Here is a 17953-nt window from a genome sequence, read left to right on the forward strand (position 1 = left end):
TCAAGCAGACTACTAATACTCAAATGGATCATCAAAATAAAGTGTTACCTAAAGTTTTTCTATATGGAGCAAAACCTGATGCACTGCCATTTTATGTGTTATTATCATTTAATATGTCTCCTCTAGGATGTCCCTACTAAACTGGTAGCAAAAGCCGTTCCTCTGCCTATGACAGTTAGAGGACACTGGTTTCTGAGTCCACGCACTGAGTACACAGTTGCTGTTCAGACTGCCTCCAAACAGGGCGATGGAGACTACGCTGTGTCCGAATGGAGCGAGATCAATGAATTCTGCACAGCAGGTGAGGTGCATGTTCACGGTACTTCAAAACAAGGTTTCCCAAAATGTGATAATTAGATACATTAGATCAGAGTTTGCCTACCCTGTTCCTAAAGGCACACCAACAGTACACGTTTTCAACCTCTTCCTAATTAAACACACCTGAATCAACTCGTCAGAACATTAGAAGACACTCCAAATATAATTAGTTGTTTTAAGTACTGATGATGTGCCTGTTGGTTTATGCTGACAATATCCAATACATCTTTCTTTTTCCTTCTTTTGTACGTGCAGATTATTCCACTGTTCATCTCACACAGTTGATGGAGAAAGCAGAGGTGATCGCCGGCAGAATGCTGCGATTCTCCGTCTTTTATCGAAACCAACACAAAGAGTACTTCGACCATGCAAGGTGAGTGATTCCACACGGGCGACAACATCAAATGATCAAAGAAATAATAATAATAATATTAAACACATACCAGCCACTTTATTAGGTACACCTGTCCAACTGTTTGTTAACGCAAATTTCTAATCAGCCAATCACATGGCAGCAACTCAATGCATTCAGGCATGTAGACATGGTTAAGACAATCTACTGCAGTTCAAACCAAGCATCAGAATGGGAACAAAAGGAGATTTAAATGACTGAACGTGGCATGGTTGTTGGTGCCATATGGGCTGGTCTGAGTATTTCAGAAACTGCTGATCTACTGGGATTTTCACGCACAATCATCTCTAAAGTTTACAGAGAATGGTCCGAAAAAGAGAAAATTTAAACTATGGGAGTTTTCCCGAAAAAATAATAAAACGGGAGGGTGGCGGGAGATGGATCTGAAATACGAGAGACTTCCAGTAAAAAGTCTGGAGTGTTGGCAGGTATGCCTTTGGGATGATGTGGAACAGGAGATTCGCATCATGGATGTGCAGCCGACAAATTTGCTGTAACTACATGATGGTATTATGTCAATATGGACTAAAATCTCTGAGGAATATTTCCAATACCTTGTTAAATCAACGCCACGAAGGATTAAAGCACTTCTGTGTTCAAAAGGGAGTCCAACCCGATGCAAGTAAGGTGTACCTAATAAAGTGGCCGGTTAGTGTAAATAAATAAAGAAAAACTAAAAGACTATTTTTCTTTTGTGAAACACAAAAGGTTCAATTCTAAAATATATGATGGCCATAATATTAGTGAAGTTGGTTTATGAGAGTGAGACACCTATAGTATCAGACTCGTGTTTATTTACTTTAATAATTACCAAAAAAAATAGATATTTGATGAATATGAATAATTGTTTTCCACGAAAGAATGTCACGCAGACTTAGAACAACATGAGAGGGAGTAAATAAATTTCCATATCATATAAATATTTGTTTTCATTTGAGAAAGCCTCAAAAATGCTGAGGGGTTTTATTAAAATGTTTGCAGTAGTTTCTCTTCATGCGAATCATCTTCCTTTGTATCTCTGAATGAAATTTCACATAAATCCAGCAATTCTGTTTTAACGTAATTCTATCTGGTAATAGCATCAGTGCAATTTGATGAAAACAGCCATTAAATCATACGTCTTTATGGCTCAAAAGCCTATTTCTGTTGAATTTAATGCATTTAAGGTGATATAATAATTCTTTAATGAGCTTTTCCACGAATAAAGCGTATGCGATTTCAGATGTAGGAGGCAAAGAGGAATCAAATTAAATCCGTCTGAAAGGCTCATTGCAGTCTGAGGTAGTAAAAGGAAGGACATTCATTCATTCCCCTTCGGAAATCATCTTTTTTTTATCTTTTAATATCACCCGAGTACATATGAATGTATTACTTCATCTTACTTTAGTATTTATTGCTTTGATTCAATAGAAGTCATTGAATCTGCTTTCACTTCAGTGAGTGAAGGTCTATTGGTGCTGTACTTTTACACGCACAACTCAAAGATTCATTCCACACTGGCTTCTTAACATTTTTAAAATATATAAGTCATTGAGGTTGAACTTGTTTACTTATGTACTATACAAACACTAATTTGGGTGACACGGTGGCTCAGTGGTTAGCACTGTCACCTCACAGCAAAAAGGTTGCTGGTTCGAGTCCTGGCTGGGCCAGTTGGCATTTCTGTGCGAAGTTTGCATGTTCTTACTGAGTTGGCATGGGTTTCCTCTGGGTGCTCCGGTTTCCCCCACAGTCCAAAGACATATAGGTAAATTGGATAAACTAAATTGGCTGTAGCAGATGTGTGTGTAGTGTATGTAAATGGTTGTTTCCCAGTACTGAGTTGCAGCTGGAAGGGCATCCACCGCATAAAACATATCGTGGAATAGTTGGCTGTTCATTCAGTATACACACACACACACACACACACACACACACACACACACACACACATATATATATATATATATATATATATATATATATATATATATATATATATATATATATATATATATATATATATTTATATAAAGAAACTGAGCTCCAAAATGGATAAAAAGCATCATGACAATGCTAATTGGTAAAGATTTTTTACCAATACCAGTGTCCATTTGAAAGAATTAGCTGTAATACTGGAGTTATACGCTGTTCTAGGACACACCAACAACAAAGCATTTGTCTATGATGGAAATGCGATCTCTGGTGGATAGTAGTAAACTCCGAAATGAGCTGCAGTTTCACATGAGTTTTCACATGAATATTACGAACGTAAACATTAAGTGAGCAGGCTACAGTGTAACCCTGAGTTTTAAAAACACACTGTGTGACTAGATACGCAGTGATAAGCAATTTGGCTGCTTGATAAGACAAAACATGACAGAAATTTAAATACAGCCATTCAGAAGCACAGAAAAACCAACAAAAGGGTTTAAAATCTAATTAATACATATTAAACCTCTTTAACATTATTAAATGTACATGGTTGATTATTGATATGTGTTGGCTTGCACTGAGTCACAGTCCTAAAGTTCAATTTCAAGCGGTTTATTTCAGTAGAATGGCAATAAATGTCCAGTAAAATAGCATTAAAACTTACATTGTTAGCATTTAACACTGAATAAAGCCCATTTACCTCAGCTGTACCTGAGATAAACACTGTCAGTTTATCCTTTTGTTCAGCTTCAAGAAATAAAAGCAGTTTAATATGTATTTCAGGTGTTTGTTAGAACAAAATCTCCTTTTAATATAAAAAATAGCCGTATGTTTTATTTAGAACACGATTTAAATCAGCCTTTAGGCTTGATCGTCAGACTTGCTGCTGTTGGTTGTCAATCTGGCAACCTGAGCTTGCGATTGTTTTGAGGGATGTAATATCTAATTTAATCACTGGATGTCAAACTTGCATACTGCACCTTAAACTTCCACTAAATTTAATGCGACATTTTTAACTGAAATGTACAAAGTCAGTTATTGAAGTGAACGCTCAAGACCACTTGTAGTTTGTCAATCTAATGCTCTTAAAATAAAAATATGCATACACATCACCTAAATATAAAAAAATGTTTTTGCATATTAAACAATATTTTCAAAAACATTTCAAAACTTTGTTTTCAGGCACTCAAAACACTGTTGTAAATGAACAGCCAAAATGCAGAGATCCCCCTTGGATTCTTTACTAATGAGCGGCTGAGTTTACTCATCTGTGTTTAATTAGGAATTACTTTAATTAGTTCAAATAATATGTTGGTGCCTACAGGAACAATGTTGGACAGCACTTTTGTGATGTGTTCCCTGACTACAAATACATTGGTCACTTTATAATAAGGTTTCATTATTAATGTATTTACTAACATGAACTCATATGAACAATGTGTACATAATTTATTTATCATAGCTCAACATTTACCAATGCTATATTAATATCCAAATTCATGCTTGTTAACATTAGTTAATGAACTGTAAGTTAACATGAACTAACAATCAACAAACTGTGTAATAAATCTATTGTTCATTGTTTATTCATGTTAGTAAATACAGCAAGTAATACAACCTTATTGTAAAGTGTTACCAATACATTTGTATAAAACCATATTTGGTTACTAATGAAAGTATTTATGATGTTTTGAGAAATGGGTCAAGAATTTGTGGATAATCAAGGCTAAGATGCTAGAAAGTCCTTCTTAATGCAGAGGGAGCACAACTGATCTTTTTTAGCTCAGGCTCAATGGAAATTGTAACATAGTTGGAGTTTATTTACAGTTAAGTCAGTAGTCAAACTGAAACAAATGGTATTATGAAGAGTAGATCCAAAAATAGTCGTGGTCACAGTATAAACAAGAAACAAGGCAAGAATCAAAAGGCACGTCAAGAATAGACCAGGATAACGCAATTTTTCAGGTAAACAAGACTCAGCCAAGAGTGTGTGAATGAGGTGTTTTATAGTCCTAGCAATTAGTCCATCATGAGCTTACAGCTGTGTGTGTGTAATCAGTGGGAATAAGGAACTGGTGTGTGAGGTGCATGATGGTAGTTGTAGTTCATTAAAGTGGCATTTGTGTAGTTCTCCAGTGATCTACATAGGTTAGATCACTGGTGATGGTGACAGAAATACTTGCCTCAGTCTAATAAATAAAATACATTGCTCTTGGTATGTTTCACTGCACATTTCAAAATCACAAATCCACTAGAGGGCACTGTCTATTTTTTTATTTTGTGTGTGTGTGTGTGTGTGTGTGTGTGTGTGTGTGTGTGTGTGTGTGTGTGTGAATCTAAAATGTTATTTGGGGCACGTTTTGTTGTACATTTCATATCCATGAGAAGGTGGGCATGGTTAAAGAGATCACCTATAAATGAACCCATGACCTGAACACTTTCCTAAACCAAATCCAAAAGTTCTTTCACAAGCAAATGTAAGAGAATAGTGCATTGCGGCCACAAAGCTTTACCTTGATTTTACATTAATTTTATCGGTTTTGTGGAACTGTACTTCAACACACTCGAACCCCAAGTTTTGAATCTTCATCACAAGTATAATTCAGTTCAGAGTGAACTATTGAGCAAACTGACCACATCAGAAAAGTTGTCTGGATATAGACAGCAAAATGTAAACATTACAATTTACAAAGATAATTAAGTTGTTTCTTGGTACTTATTATTTGGTGTTGTGCAATAAACTGCACAAAAATAATCCTTTATTAACTGATAATATATATGTCTCGTTAATATCATTAGTGTGAAAAGGAACCAAAGTTGTTGCTGTCATACTGCCCAGTAACGATCATTTTACCTACAGTAATTCTGCAGTCAAAAACAAGTTACAAACGAAGGCTGAAGCACATATTTCCGATGAGCCAGTATTGGATCTTTTAGCCAGGTCTTTCTGTGTCTGCCTGTCTCTATGGTGAAACTGTGTTCACTGTACCTCTGAATGTCACCTCTATGCAGTCATTCATCACTTACAGTGACGTTTCTCATTGCAGGGAGGCCCAAAACAACAAGATGTTGCCATCAGTGAAGGACAACAGTGGCAGCCACGGTTCCCCCATCAGCGGGAAGCTGGAGGGCATCTTCTTTAGCTGCAACACCGAGTTCAACACGGGCAAACCCCCACAGGACTCACCGTACGGTCGATACCGCTACCAGCTGCCAGCAGAGGCGCTCTTCAGCCCCAAGACAAACCTGTATTTCGGTGACTTCTACTGCATGTACACGGCCTATCATTACGTTATATTGGTGATCGCGCCGCAGGGTTCGCCCGGAGACGACTTCTGCAAGCAGCGTCTACCAGCACTGGATATCGCCAACAACCGCTTTATGACGTGCTCGGAGGATGAAGACGGCCAGCTGGTGTTCCACCATGCACAGGACCTTATCCTGGAGGTCATCTACACCGACCCTGTGGATCTGAGCCTGGGCACGGTAGCCGAAATTAGCGGCCACCAGCTCATGAGCCTCTCCACAGTCAACGCCAAGAAAGATCCCAGCTGCAAGACCTGCAACATCAGCGTGGGCCGCTAACCTACGTAACTGAACCCTTCTGCTGCCTTGAACGGCACAGGAAAAATAACCGCCTTCTCCTTTAGCCGTCCTCCTTACCCATTGAACTTGTTCATAATTCCTTCTGGTGTCTGTAAATGCCTGTTTCACACATCCTCCATCTGCAGTGCGTACGTTTTTCTTCATCCAAGGTTAACCTAAACATTAAAGTCCACTGTAGCCGACGTTACAGCATTTATACTTCTGTGTTCTGTCTAGGTTGCACTCCAATAGCATTGCTAGTTTTGAAACACTGCATTGATAGTTGAAGGTGGGGTTGTGTTTCTTCGCCGGGGTTTTAAGTTTATGCCCCAAATCAGTGTGATGCTACTATAACAGTAAACTTACACTCATTCAGGGAAGAGGGAGGACGTGGCGAACATGTAACTAAGGTTACACGCAGTAAACAGCGGTGAGTTTGGTGTTACAATGACCTTCATGGCCAATCACAGTCATTTCTGTTGAGCACGTGAACACAATGGCAAATCAGCGGTGTTTAAAAAAATGCTCAACAGCGCTCAAATGTTAGCGTTTTTAAATTTTCAGTACCGATCGGTTTCAAATTTCAGTATCCTGACAACCCTAGTATGTGACTCCGCAAAGGCTACACAAGACCTACCGTATGCACTTGAAACACAAGTATAAATTGGACTTAAGGGGAAGGGTATGCAACTATGTTAATGCTACACCAGAGTGTGCACACTCAACGCAGAAGTATAAATTGAGCTTTACAGGTTTCAGCTTTCACATTGCGCACAGTTGCAATCTAGGAGTCGTGCATCTGCAGCAGTGCTTTAATAGTTTCCACATCGATTTTTGCTGTGTGGCCAAAATTACCAGACTGATGCAAAATTGTTACTTTAGGCATATATGCATAATCAAAGTTTATGTTCTCAGTTACTGAATGTCAAGAAAAAAAAAAAACAGTATTCCCAAAGAATGCTACATTCAAACAGCTACGATTTCCAACATCATTGGACATATGGTTAAAAGAGGGGAGACATTCAAGAAACAAAGTTTTGAATGACAAGTCAAAAGCATAGTGGGGTCCTCAAATGTTGGTGCCAATTGTGCGTTTTAAAATGCGTTTATGAAAGGATTTGTTCTTTTTCCAAAATAAAAAAAAAATGCTGATAATTTACTCAGCCCCTTGTCATCAAAGATGCTTTGTTTCTTCTGTCGAAAAAAAAGTCACGTTTCTGAGATCTTTTTCTAAGGCACTCAATGGTTTGAACATTCAAACTGCTGTTTCAAAGCGCATAGTTAATTAATAAGAGTCTTATATATATATATATATATATATATATATATATATATATATATATATATAAATTTTATATATATATATATATATATATATATATATATATATATATATATATATATAAATTATTTATATATATATATATATAAATATATATATATATATATATATATATATATATATATATATATATAAATTTTTTATATATATATAAAGACTCTTCTTAATTAACTATGCGCTTTGAAACAGCAGTTTCAAATATATACGGCGACGCAGTGGTGCAGTATATGGTGCTGTTGCCTCACAGCAAGAAGGTCACTGGTTCGAGCCTTGGCTGGGTTAGTTGGCGTTTCTGTGTAGAGTTTGCATGTTCTTCCTGGGTTCGCATGGGTTTCCTCCGGGTGCTCCGGTTTCCCCCACAGTCCAAAGACATGCGGTATAGGTGAATTGGGTAGGTTAAATTGTCCGCAGTGTATGAGTGTGAATAAGTGTGTGTGGATGTTTCCCAGAGATGGGTTGCAGCTGGAAGGGCATATGCTGTGTAAAAACGTGCTGGATAAGTTGGCGGTACATTCCGCTGTGGGACTAAGCTAAAATGAATAAATAAATGAATAGCCTATATATAAACATTCACCGGCCACTTTATTAGTTACACCTGTCCAACTGCTCGTTAACACAAGTTTCTAATCAGCCAATCACATGGCAGCAACTCTGATCTGCTGTAGTTCAAACCGAGCATCAGAATGGGAATGGAAAGTCATTTAAGTGACTTTGAATGTGGTATGGTTGTTGGTGCCAGGCAGGCTGGTCTGAGTATTTCAGAAACTACTGATCTACTGGGATTTTCACGCATAAACCATTTCTGTCAGCTAAGAACAGGAAACTGAGGCTACAATTTGCACAGGCTCACCAAAATGTGACATTCAGAGATGGTAGGGTCAGAATTGGGCGTCAACAACATGAAAGCATGGATATATTGTGCTTTGCATCAAAGGTTCAGGCTGGTGGTGGTGGTGTAAAGCAGGTCGCACACCAGAAGCGCCGCCGCGACACGGCGCGTACATGACAGTTTAAGGTATCACACACCAGACGCGCACATTCGAATGATATTTAACATGAAACTAATCAGATGGCGCTCTGTGGCGCGGCTGAAAAATGAACTGCGTCCTGAGCCGTCGCCGGGCGCCGCCGACAGCCGCCGACTTGCGGCGCCGGTGTGTGTATCCTGATAGAAACCTATGTTTAGAATTCTAAAATACATGGCGCTGCGTGGTGCTGCGTGGCGCTGCGCGGCGCGCCGCCGAGCGGCACTTCTGGTGTGCGACCTGCTTAATGGTTTGGGGGGGATATTTTCTTGGCACACTTTGGGCTCATTAGTATCAATAGAGCGCCATGTCAACGCCAGAGCCTAACTGAGTGTTGTTGCTGACCATGTCTATAAAGCGTAAATAATCTCATACTGGTTTCTTAAACATGATAACGAGTTCACTGTACTCAAATGGCCTCCACAGTCATCAGAACTCAATCCAATAGAGCACCTTTGGTATCTGGTGAAAATGGAGATTTGCATCATGGATGTGCAGCAACTGCATGATGCTATCATGTCAATATGGACTAAAATCTCGAGGGATTGTCGAGTACCTCGTTGAATCTATGCCAAAAAGGATTAGGGCAGTTCTGAAGGCAAAAAGGAGGTCTGATCCGGTACTACCAAAGTGTACCTAATAAAGTGGCGGTGAGTGTATGTTAAGTTTTAAACATCAAATACTTATCTAGCACAAGTTCTAGAATGCAAGCTTTTAAATTTTTTTGGTCAATACAAGAAAAAGACCAATTTCACAAAACAAGACCCTTATTTCTCAGCTGGGATCTCATAAAGTCATTTTAAGCTCCAATGAAACTGCAATTTGGAAGTTCAAACCACTGAGCACCCTATAAGTCCACTATGTAGTGAAAAACCCTGAAAGAAATGTACATCTTGAATGGATAAGTGAGTAAATGTGTCCTGTGGGAAAGCACAATGACCAAATACGTTTTGCATACGCACTGTGAACGAAGTATGTATGAAACAGACATAAGGCTCCACGCAGCATGTGTCTTTCTTTTCCTAGCGTATGGATATCGACCCGGGATGTGTCGTGCTCCTGTTTTTGTGTTTAGGATGTTGACTTTAATCACCCCTGTCAATCAAACTGCTACTTTAACCCTTTTGGCTGCCAGACCCTCCCATGAGAACACAACATTGTAACCGTTTACCAAAGTTTACACCAATTTAACACAGTCGAGTCACCTGCAGTCAGTCAATCCAAACAACCGTTCTTATGAGGCATTATGAATGTGATGATCTGGTCTCAAACACTTGTAGCATGACCGCAAACGTCGGCATTAGCACTTCCGCGACGCCTCTTCAGCAGTGTTTCATGTTCTCCCATCCAGTATACTGTGATTTGACATATAATAAATGTGATACGACGTGTAGATAGAAAAATATTTATTTTTGAACTGGTGAATAGAAAATGGACAGAACCAGAAGAAGTGCACAATACAGAGGACTTTGGTGATGGAACAAAATAGGTTCACGATAAAGCAAATATATATATATATAGATAAATATATATTTACTGTATAAACCAATGTAGAGTTACGTGCACTATAGCTAACATTCAAAAAGCTACATTTGTCATTGTTGATGTGTACAGCAAATAAAGTCTGGGAGGACGATAACATGACAGAATATAACCACACCTGATTGTAGCACAATTCAAACAGTTTTACGCTGGTTGGCATGCAAAGACACTACACAAAGATTGTAATAGTTCATTGCAGTAGAGCCGTCGGAAAGGATAGATTATAATAATGATTGTTTCGTTTCCAGAGAGTAGCTACATACTTTAGCAGAATTGCACTTGAAAGCGCACATCCGCTTAATTCTCATGAACATATCTCCTTGCTTTGGGCTTCAGTATTGTTTTCTTAGCGTACAACGTGATCAGACAGTGTTCATTTGAACTTAATATATCATAATCCGTTCTTCATGTACAGTATAGGAGGAAAACTGTGCTCTGTGATGGCCACGTACTATATATATATATATACTTTTACATTTTTTTTTAACAAAGTGGATCATTATAGTCCTTAGCTCTTTCGTCTGGGTAATAGGTCTCATTATGTGCTCCCTTTTTACATGCGAGAGACACAAATGAGAAAATAAACTTGTGAGTTAGATGCATATAATTATGATTTGCTGCTGCTCTATTTATGTTGAGGAACTCGTTTTGCATAAAATGGTTATTTTAAGTGCTCTGAGTTGTTTTCTATCAAGAGCGTTGCATTATTTGACAGGCTAGAGATCCTGTCTAGCCCCAGAGGATCTTGGATGCTCACTTGTGTGCATAACGTTCCTAATTAGATTCTTAAACTACACTGAAAAAAATGATTTTCTTACTTGGAGATTTCCTCATGATTCTAGTCCAAATATCTAAAAATTCTTAAAATCAAGATGTAAAAAATATTGTTTTGTTTTCAGAAATAATGAGTAAAAAATAAGTTAGTTAAATTTTTTTTTAAAAGGACCCAGCAGGCACACGAGATCATAAGATGATAATATTAGGTTAAATTTAGGTTGTGACGTCAGTTAACCAAAATTCAATTTCTAGCAAGGATCTAAAGACAACGTTATTTTGACGTCCAATAACGACGTTGATATTTGGTTGATCAAAATCCAACATCTTAAACCAACGTCATATTGACGTAGAATACTGGCATTTGTTAGTAGGTATGGCAACCAAAATCCAATGTTGGATAGACGTTAGGACTGGGCAATTAATCGAAATCGACATTCAGAAACTTTAATCGTTCAACGCTGATGTTCAATAAATAACCATAGATGGCAGATAGTGTGTGTTTCATTTGAATTATTTTAAAATCAAGTAATGCACCCTTCATTCAAAAATATCAGCATATTTATTGTACAAAACTTGTTAAATAAATTTAAAAAATAATAATCGTTCATTAATCGTAACAGAGTTAAAATGTTTAATTAATCGAGATTTTAACTTTAGGCCAAATTGCTAATAGACGTCATAGTGGTTACGTCCACACAACGTCAAGCTGTAACATCACAATATGTTGATATTAGGGGTGAACAAAATCTAACGTCGAGCCAACATCTTAAACCAATGTCATATTGATGTCAAATACTGCCATTTATTTGTCAGGTATGACAACCAAAATCCAACGTTAGATAGACATTAGGGCTGGGCAATTAATCGAAAAGTAATCGAAATCGACATTCATAACCTATAATCGATCTAATTTTTCCAGGTCAATTTTTTCAATTACTTTTCTCACCGCATGTGGAGTCTTGTGACCCCGCTCTGTTAAGGTTACTTTATACTTTTGCGTCGAACGCACAGGTATGTCAGGCGCAGCTTTCATGCGGTCGCATATCCGTGCACCTCTCAAAAATGTAACAACAAGTTGAAAGTTTGCACAACATTGAAGATAATTGGAAGCTGCTCCAGAGACGGCATATTTTCCATTACAATAAAATGATTATTTACATTAAACTATTTGTTTAAAGAAGGTTTAAGAAACGCAGTTTAAAATATTATTTACTGCTTATTTTCTACTTTTACTACTAAAAGTTTAACAATGAAAATAATTAATTGTGTTCCCAAAAGTGCAAGTTATTTATTTTCACTTTTTTTATAAGAAAAACGTGACTGTTGGTTTTAAGCAATGAGTGTTTTAATTTAATTTGTTCAACGTTGATGTTCAATAAATAACTATAGATAGCAAATAGTGTGTGTTTCCTTTAATCATTTTAAAATCAAGAAATACACCCTTCATTCAAAAATATCAGCATGTTTACTGTAAAAAACTTGTTGGATAAATGAATAAAATGTTCAGTCATTAATCATAACAAAGTTAAAATGTTCAATTAATCGAGAATTTGACTTTAGGCCAAATCGCCCAGCCCTAATAAACAGCATAGTGGTAACATCCACAAAACATCAAGCTGACGTCAACCAGATTTTCATTTCCAAACAAAATGCAACGTCCCCATGACATTGAGGTGCAACATCAATCTGACGTCATGGTGACGTCCTGTGCCTGCTGAGAAGTTTGCAATTTCAGATGCACTGTTCATTCTCCACTACTAAGGCTCAACTATTGTGTTCACCTTTTCCTTGTTTATTTACCTAATAAGTGCTGTGTATTACCTCAGTTTAGTTCTGTTTCTGGTTGGTTATTGTCTGTTATGGCGCATTTGCATTGTTAAGATCTGTTCTTAATATAACTGAAAGGTTTAGATTTATAAATAATGTCACTTGCTGTCCTGGAAAAAAAATAAACAAGCAAAATAATATAATTTTTTAATTTTGAAGATTAATTTTAGCTATTTTTTAATCCCACTTAATTTGGACATATTATTTCTGAAAACAAAACAGTGTATTTTTTACTAGCATTAAACAAGAGCAAGAGAACATGAAAATTGCATACAATTCGACTTTGGTAAAAAATAAATAAATAATCGCCTCCAAAAATAAAGTGCCATATTTCATAAACATAGATGACTACTCTATATTACCTTTTGCCCTTTATAATCTGAATGAGGTTTGCATCAACGGGTCTTGCTCTGTACATAGCACAGAGATCGCACGCTGCGTTTACTGAAGTAGCCAACCAAAGGCCTTGTTCGGTTCGGCCTAACCCATTGAGTCAAGGACTTCCAATGTGGTCAGAAATGATAGTAAAGTGCATTTGAGCATCATTATGGCACAATTACGTCAAATGTAAAAACTCCATTTGGTCCAAACACTGGGTTCAACACTGAAAGGCAGAAAGAATCTCTTTAACTTTAGTAAGTCTTATGTGGTTTCCTGTTTGCTGAGCAACACTTCCAGTAAGCGTAATTTGGCTTTGAGACTTTTGTACTCCTGGTACTCCTCAGCCATAGGGATACGGTCATCTTTTTGAGCGGTTCTTTGGTAGAGAAAGAAAGAAAAAGAAGATATACCGCATGAAACGAGATTACACACACATTTAACCCTTGAGTTGCCTTACTGAAGCAGTTTTGTACATCAGTGGATAGCAGATAAATGGAAATGTATTTTATTTTGAAAACTAAATCCATATATTGTGTACAGAAACACTTTTTTTTCTTCTTGGTGGTATTATTTTTGTGTATCGTTCATTAGATGTGCATTATGCTAACTACGCTGAACTGTTTTGATCTTTATTTTCCTGTTTTCCTTCCTGTCCATGTTCAAAACAAGACAAAAGTAACATTAAAAATAGCATTAAAATGTGTTAACGCCACAGTGATGTGTGTATGTGTGTGTGTGTTTTACCTTCCCATCTGTCTGACAAACTGCTCTTCAAACTCTCTGATGGCTTTACGTCGTCTTCTCTTCTCGGCTCGGGTCTCACGCAAACACTCCAGCAACTCAGACCTGCAGGTACAGAACACACAGAGAGTCTGTAAACAAAAGGGTTTGCATGTACTGTACACAATCTCCTGTCAAACATATATTGTAGAATGTCCAGAGAGCTTGAGGGCTATAAGGTTTTTCTGTGGAGTAAGCTTCTGCAGCAGGATAAAGACTTGGCATATTTGTAAACTAAGCTTTCCATGGTAACAGACTTGCAGGAATGTTAAAGATGCAAACAAATTAAAATGTCCAAGCAGAATTAATTCTGTCAGAATTTCCTCAAAATGCCTATTAGATGCCAAACAGATGAAATTATATGATGTGTATATGTTTTCAAGAAATAAAGCAGCGTTTACATATCGGAGTCATTAATTGCCAGACTCCTGTGCATTTGGTCGGACAGTGCGATGGGTGTGTGGTGCGTCGTCTTGGGTTAGTAATATGTCAATGACAGTGGTGATATTCTCAATAGTAAGGGCAGTGCGTGGACCACCACTCTCTGCCACACAACATACTGTTGCAGTGCGATCAATTTTTGCCTACAAGTAATCCAATCCACCTTTTGTCCAGTTTTGAGTCCGAAATTCACTAAGAAAACATGAAGCACTGCAGCCTTTCAGTTCTTATACACCTTCAATCAAACTCTTATCTTACTTTTACAAAATTTGAACATTTTACAATATTTGAAGATTTTACATTGGTAAACACTTGATTGTTAACAAAAGTGTAAATAGAAGATTACTATCCCCACCAAAGAATTCAGTACACCAGCTGTCAATCTTAAAAGATGTTTTCTTTTGGCTTTCTTTTTGTTTTGATCATTTTGGCTGTGTTAATTCAGACAGCTTAAATTTAGTCAAAAATGTGTGATTTTATTGGCATTAATAAATCTATTTTATACTATGTACAGAAAACCCACTCTCAGAACCTTAATGACTGAACCTTTCCCAATCAAAAAATCTAAAATAAAAATTAACAAAATGGCAAGTACAATAATTACAATGTTTTAACAATGTAACTAAAATATTAAAACAATGTAATGACAATGCAACTACATAAAATAAATTAAATGCATATTTATTGTGTGTATTTGTTTAAATACACAAATACTGCACATTAAACATTTACAATACAGCTATAAGTTTAATTACAATGTTATAACAATGTAGTTACAATGTAATTACATAGTAATTATATTGTAATGACAATGTAATTACATCTACAATAAACAATTGTAGTTCCATATTTACTGTGTATATTTATGTTTAGATACACAAATACTGTATATGAAATAAACAGATTTATTTACAATACTATCGTATTATAAATTACATTTATAAAGTCCATCTATAAAAAAGTGTGTACACACACACACACACACACACACACACACACACACACACACACACACACACACATTTGATTCATTTTATTTGGAATGACTAATACTATTAAAACAACACAGCATCCAAATAATCGTAAGGAGCCCATAATGTTTCACAATAAAAGCAGCATGCAACCATTGATGATCTTTTGCGTGGCACTAGACACTCAATCCATTCTACGTGCATTATTAAGTAAATGGATTAAGGATAGAGATGGCATCGTCTTCTCCACACATGAAGACTGCCTATTATTGCAGATACAGAACAATACTTTGCAATTTGTTTAGAGTTTTTTTTACTGAGTCCGGCAATTTGTAGTCCTCTCACACACAGTTTATGAACATGCCCAAGGCTACCGTAAATTAAAACCACCAACTTTGTGTTGTAGCCACACACTTTCAGAGCATTCACTAATGGTTGATATTTCAGCATTTTTTCTGAATAGCACAGATCCATGTATGAGTCAAAACAACAGCCTACTTCCATAATCAGAATGTTTTTCAGTACTTCATTCACAACAACAATATCAGGAGTGTTTGGAAAATCTCTAATGACAGCACTCAGAACATGTGCATTACTGCTCAGTGATGGAAACCAGTTCATTCGTACAGTCTTGTTAGTGTATAGTGCACTGTGCACACTGACTCTGTCCACCTCTTTAGCTGTGATGTTCACAATGCGATCGTGACGTGTGATGTACATGCCTCTGAACGCGGGGCAGCCGTTCATTATGTGCGCTGTTGATTCCACCGTTCTATCGCTATGTAATAAGCAAAAGGGCTCGTGGTTTTTCGGGTACCACACGGACAGATTAAACTTTGTAGGAAGTGTTTGTAAACGAGCTCTAATGACAAACTTAAGAATAGTGTGGTCAATAGCGGGGTTGTGTAGCGCAGTGTGTGAGACTGTGTGATCCGCGCTCTGCAGGCAGGCCAGTTTGCCCTGCAGCCGCAGATGAGTCCAGTAACTGCGCTGCTGTGTGTAAAAGTGCTGGAGAATCTCATACCTGCACGTCCTGCCCTTCAGCTCCTTCTTTTCTCCACCATTATCTAAAGTTGCTTCAGCAGATGTGTTATCAATGTCCATGATCGCCTCATCGCTGACTTTCACCTGCTGTCCGCTCGTGTTCCTCCAGCTCAGCTGTATGTTATTGCTGCTGCACAAGTCATTCAGGTCCGGCCAGTCTGAGCGCACTCCAAATCCCACAGACGCTGTATCCAGCCTACCATTGAGTTTCTTTCTGAATCCTAAGAAACTTGGTTCTCCTTCAGCTGCATATGGCACCTTGCGTTTACCCAGATCCAGAAGGAGTGAGCTCCGGGCTAGCCTTTGTACTGTCGGGTCATCGCTGTTCAACATGTGCAATAGATGGTTTATCCTACTAGCTGTGTAGATCCACTCGATATTGGGAAACCCGAGTCCGCCCTCTCTTTTATTAGTGAATAAAATACTTCTTGTCGTGTGTGTATTAAGACATAGCCATTTTCGCGCCAGCTGCACAGCCTTATCATTCATTTGCTTTAAAGCTTTCTTTGAGATGTGTACGTTAGCAAACAGATGTTGTATTTTGGAGAGAGCGATCTCACGAACTGCTTGAAGTTTTAGACAGGCTGGTAGGGGACAGCGATCTATTTTGTCCAGTCTGCTAAAATATTCATTGCAGATTTCATTCAGTTGTTCTTGCCATTCTCCAGCTACGTTAAATTTATGTCCAAGGTAACTATAAGTCTCATGTCTGGCATAAACTCTGATCGCATTTCCTGAGATTGTGAACACAGGAGGATGGTCATATTTGGCTCTGTACCACCTGTTGCCGCCGGATCGGCGTTCATAAAACACTGCACACTTGCTGTTCTTCACCTCGAGTCCAGACCACTGCAGAAAGCGGTCAGTGTCTGACAACATATTGGTAATGACATTTTCCTCTCTTGACACTAAGACGACGTCATCTGCGTAGGCTTGGACGGGATTCGGAGATATGACATCGGGCGGGGCGAGGAGGCAGATCCATTTCAGCCATTGGTTTAATGCTAGAATAAAATTCACTGCGCTCCAAGGACAGCCTGTTTTAATTCCAACTGTAAGCTTTATGGGTTTTGTCAATTGCTGTCCGCACATTACTTGTATAAAGGATTTCTCATATACATCCTTAATTATGAGTCTGTACTGCTCTGGCAGTTTTATCTCTTCAAGAGAGCGAATCATTTCACTATGAGGTAAAGACCCAAAAGCATCCCGAAAGTCAAGAAACACAGCAAAAAAGCGTGAGGACTCGTGTTTAAAGTCATCAATAGCAGTCTTCAAACAGAAGACATGTTCGTTCATTCCTTGCCTCTCTATATATGCTTTTTGCTTTGTTGATAGTATACCAGAATCCACAAGCCAAGGCAGAATACGATTTACAATGCATTTCATAAATACCTTGTAAATGGAGGGCAGCAGTGATATATCCCTCCAGGTGGAGGGGTCTTCCGGAATGTTGTCTTTCTTGGGAATCCTGTGGATGATGGCTCCTTTCCACAAATCAGGAACTTTTCCATTGATTAAGCAGACATTGAAAATCTGTGTTAGCGTCGTTGCTGTAAAGTGTTTTGTCGCTTTAAGCACTTCATAAGTTACC

At 37.8% G+C, this 17953-nt stretch overlaps 2 protein-coding genes across 12 annotated transcripts in view; one reads left to right on the top strand and one right to left on the bottom strand.

The window, feature by feature from the left end:
* Nucleotides 1-7389, top strand: part of phyhiplb (phytanoyl-CoA 2-hydroxylase interacting protein-like b) — a 68189-nt gene extending 60800 nt beyond the window's left edge. For all 4 annotated transcript variants that reach the window (NM_001005602.4, NM_001430908.2, NM_001430909.2 and 1 more), the window contains 3 exon segments: nucleotides 127-301; nucleotides 574-691; nucleotides 5692-7389. In NM_001005602.4, the coding sequence (NP_001005602.3) occupies nucleotides 127-301; nucleotides 574-691; nucleotides 5692-6229 (831 nt within the window). In that variant the 3' untranslated portion in view covers nucleotides 6230-7389.
* The window catches only part of fam13c (family with sequence similarity 13 member C), a 168475-nt gene that overhangs the window by 100079 nt on the left and 50443 nt on the right, over nucleotides 1-17953 (bottom strand). For 6 of the 8 annotated variants that reach the window (XR_015503244.1, XR_015503241.1, XR_015503242.1 and 3 more), the window contains one exon: nucleotides 13868-13969. Coding sequence is in view for 2 of the 8 variants with exons in the window: in XM_087274535.1 (XP_087130661.1) it covers nucleotides 13385-13499; nucleotides 13868-13969 (217 nt within the window). In the remaining 6 variants the exon portion in view is untranslated. 8 annotated transcript variants of the gene reach the window in all.

The sequence above is a fragment of the Danio rerio genome, chromosome 12, assembly GCF_052040795.2.
Source record: "Danio rerio strain M-AB ecotype USA chromosome 12, GRCz13ab, whole genome shotgun sequence".
NCBI lineage: Eukaryota > Metazoa > Chordata > Actinopteri > Cypriniformes > Danionidae > Danio > Danio rerio.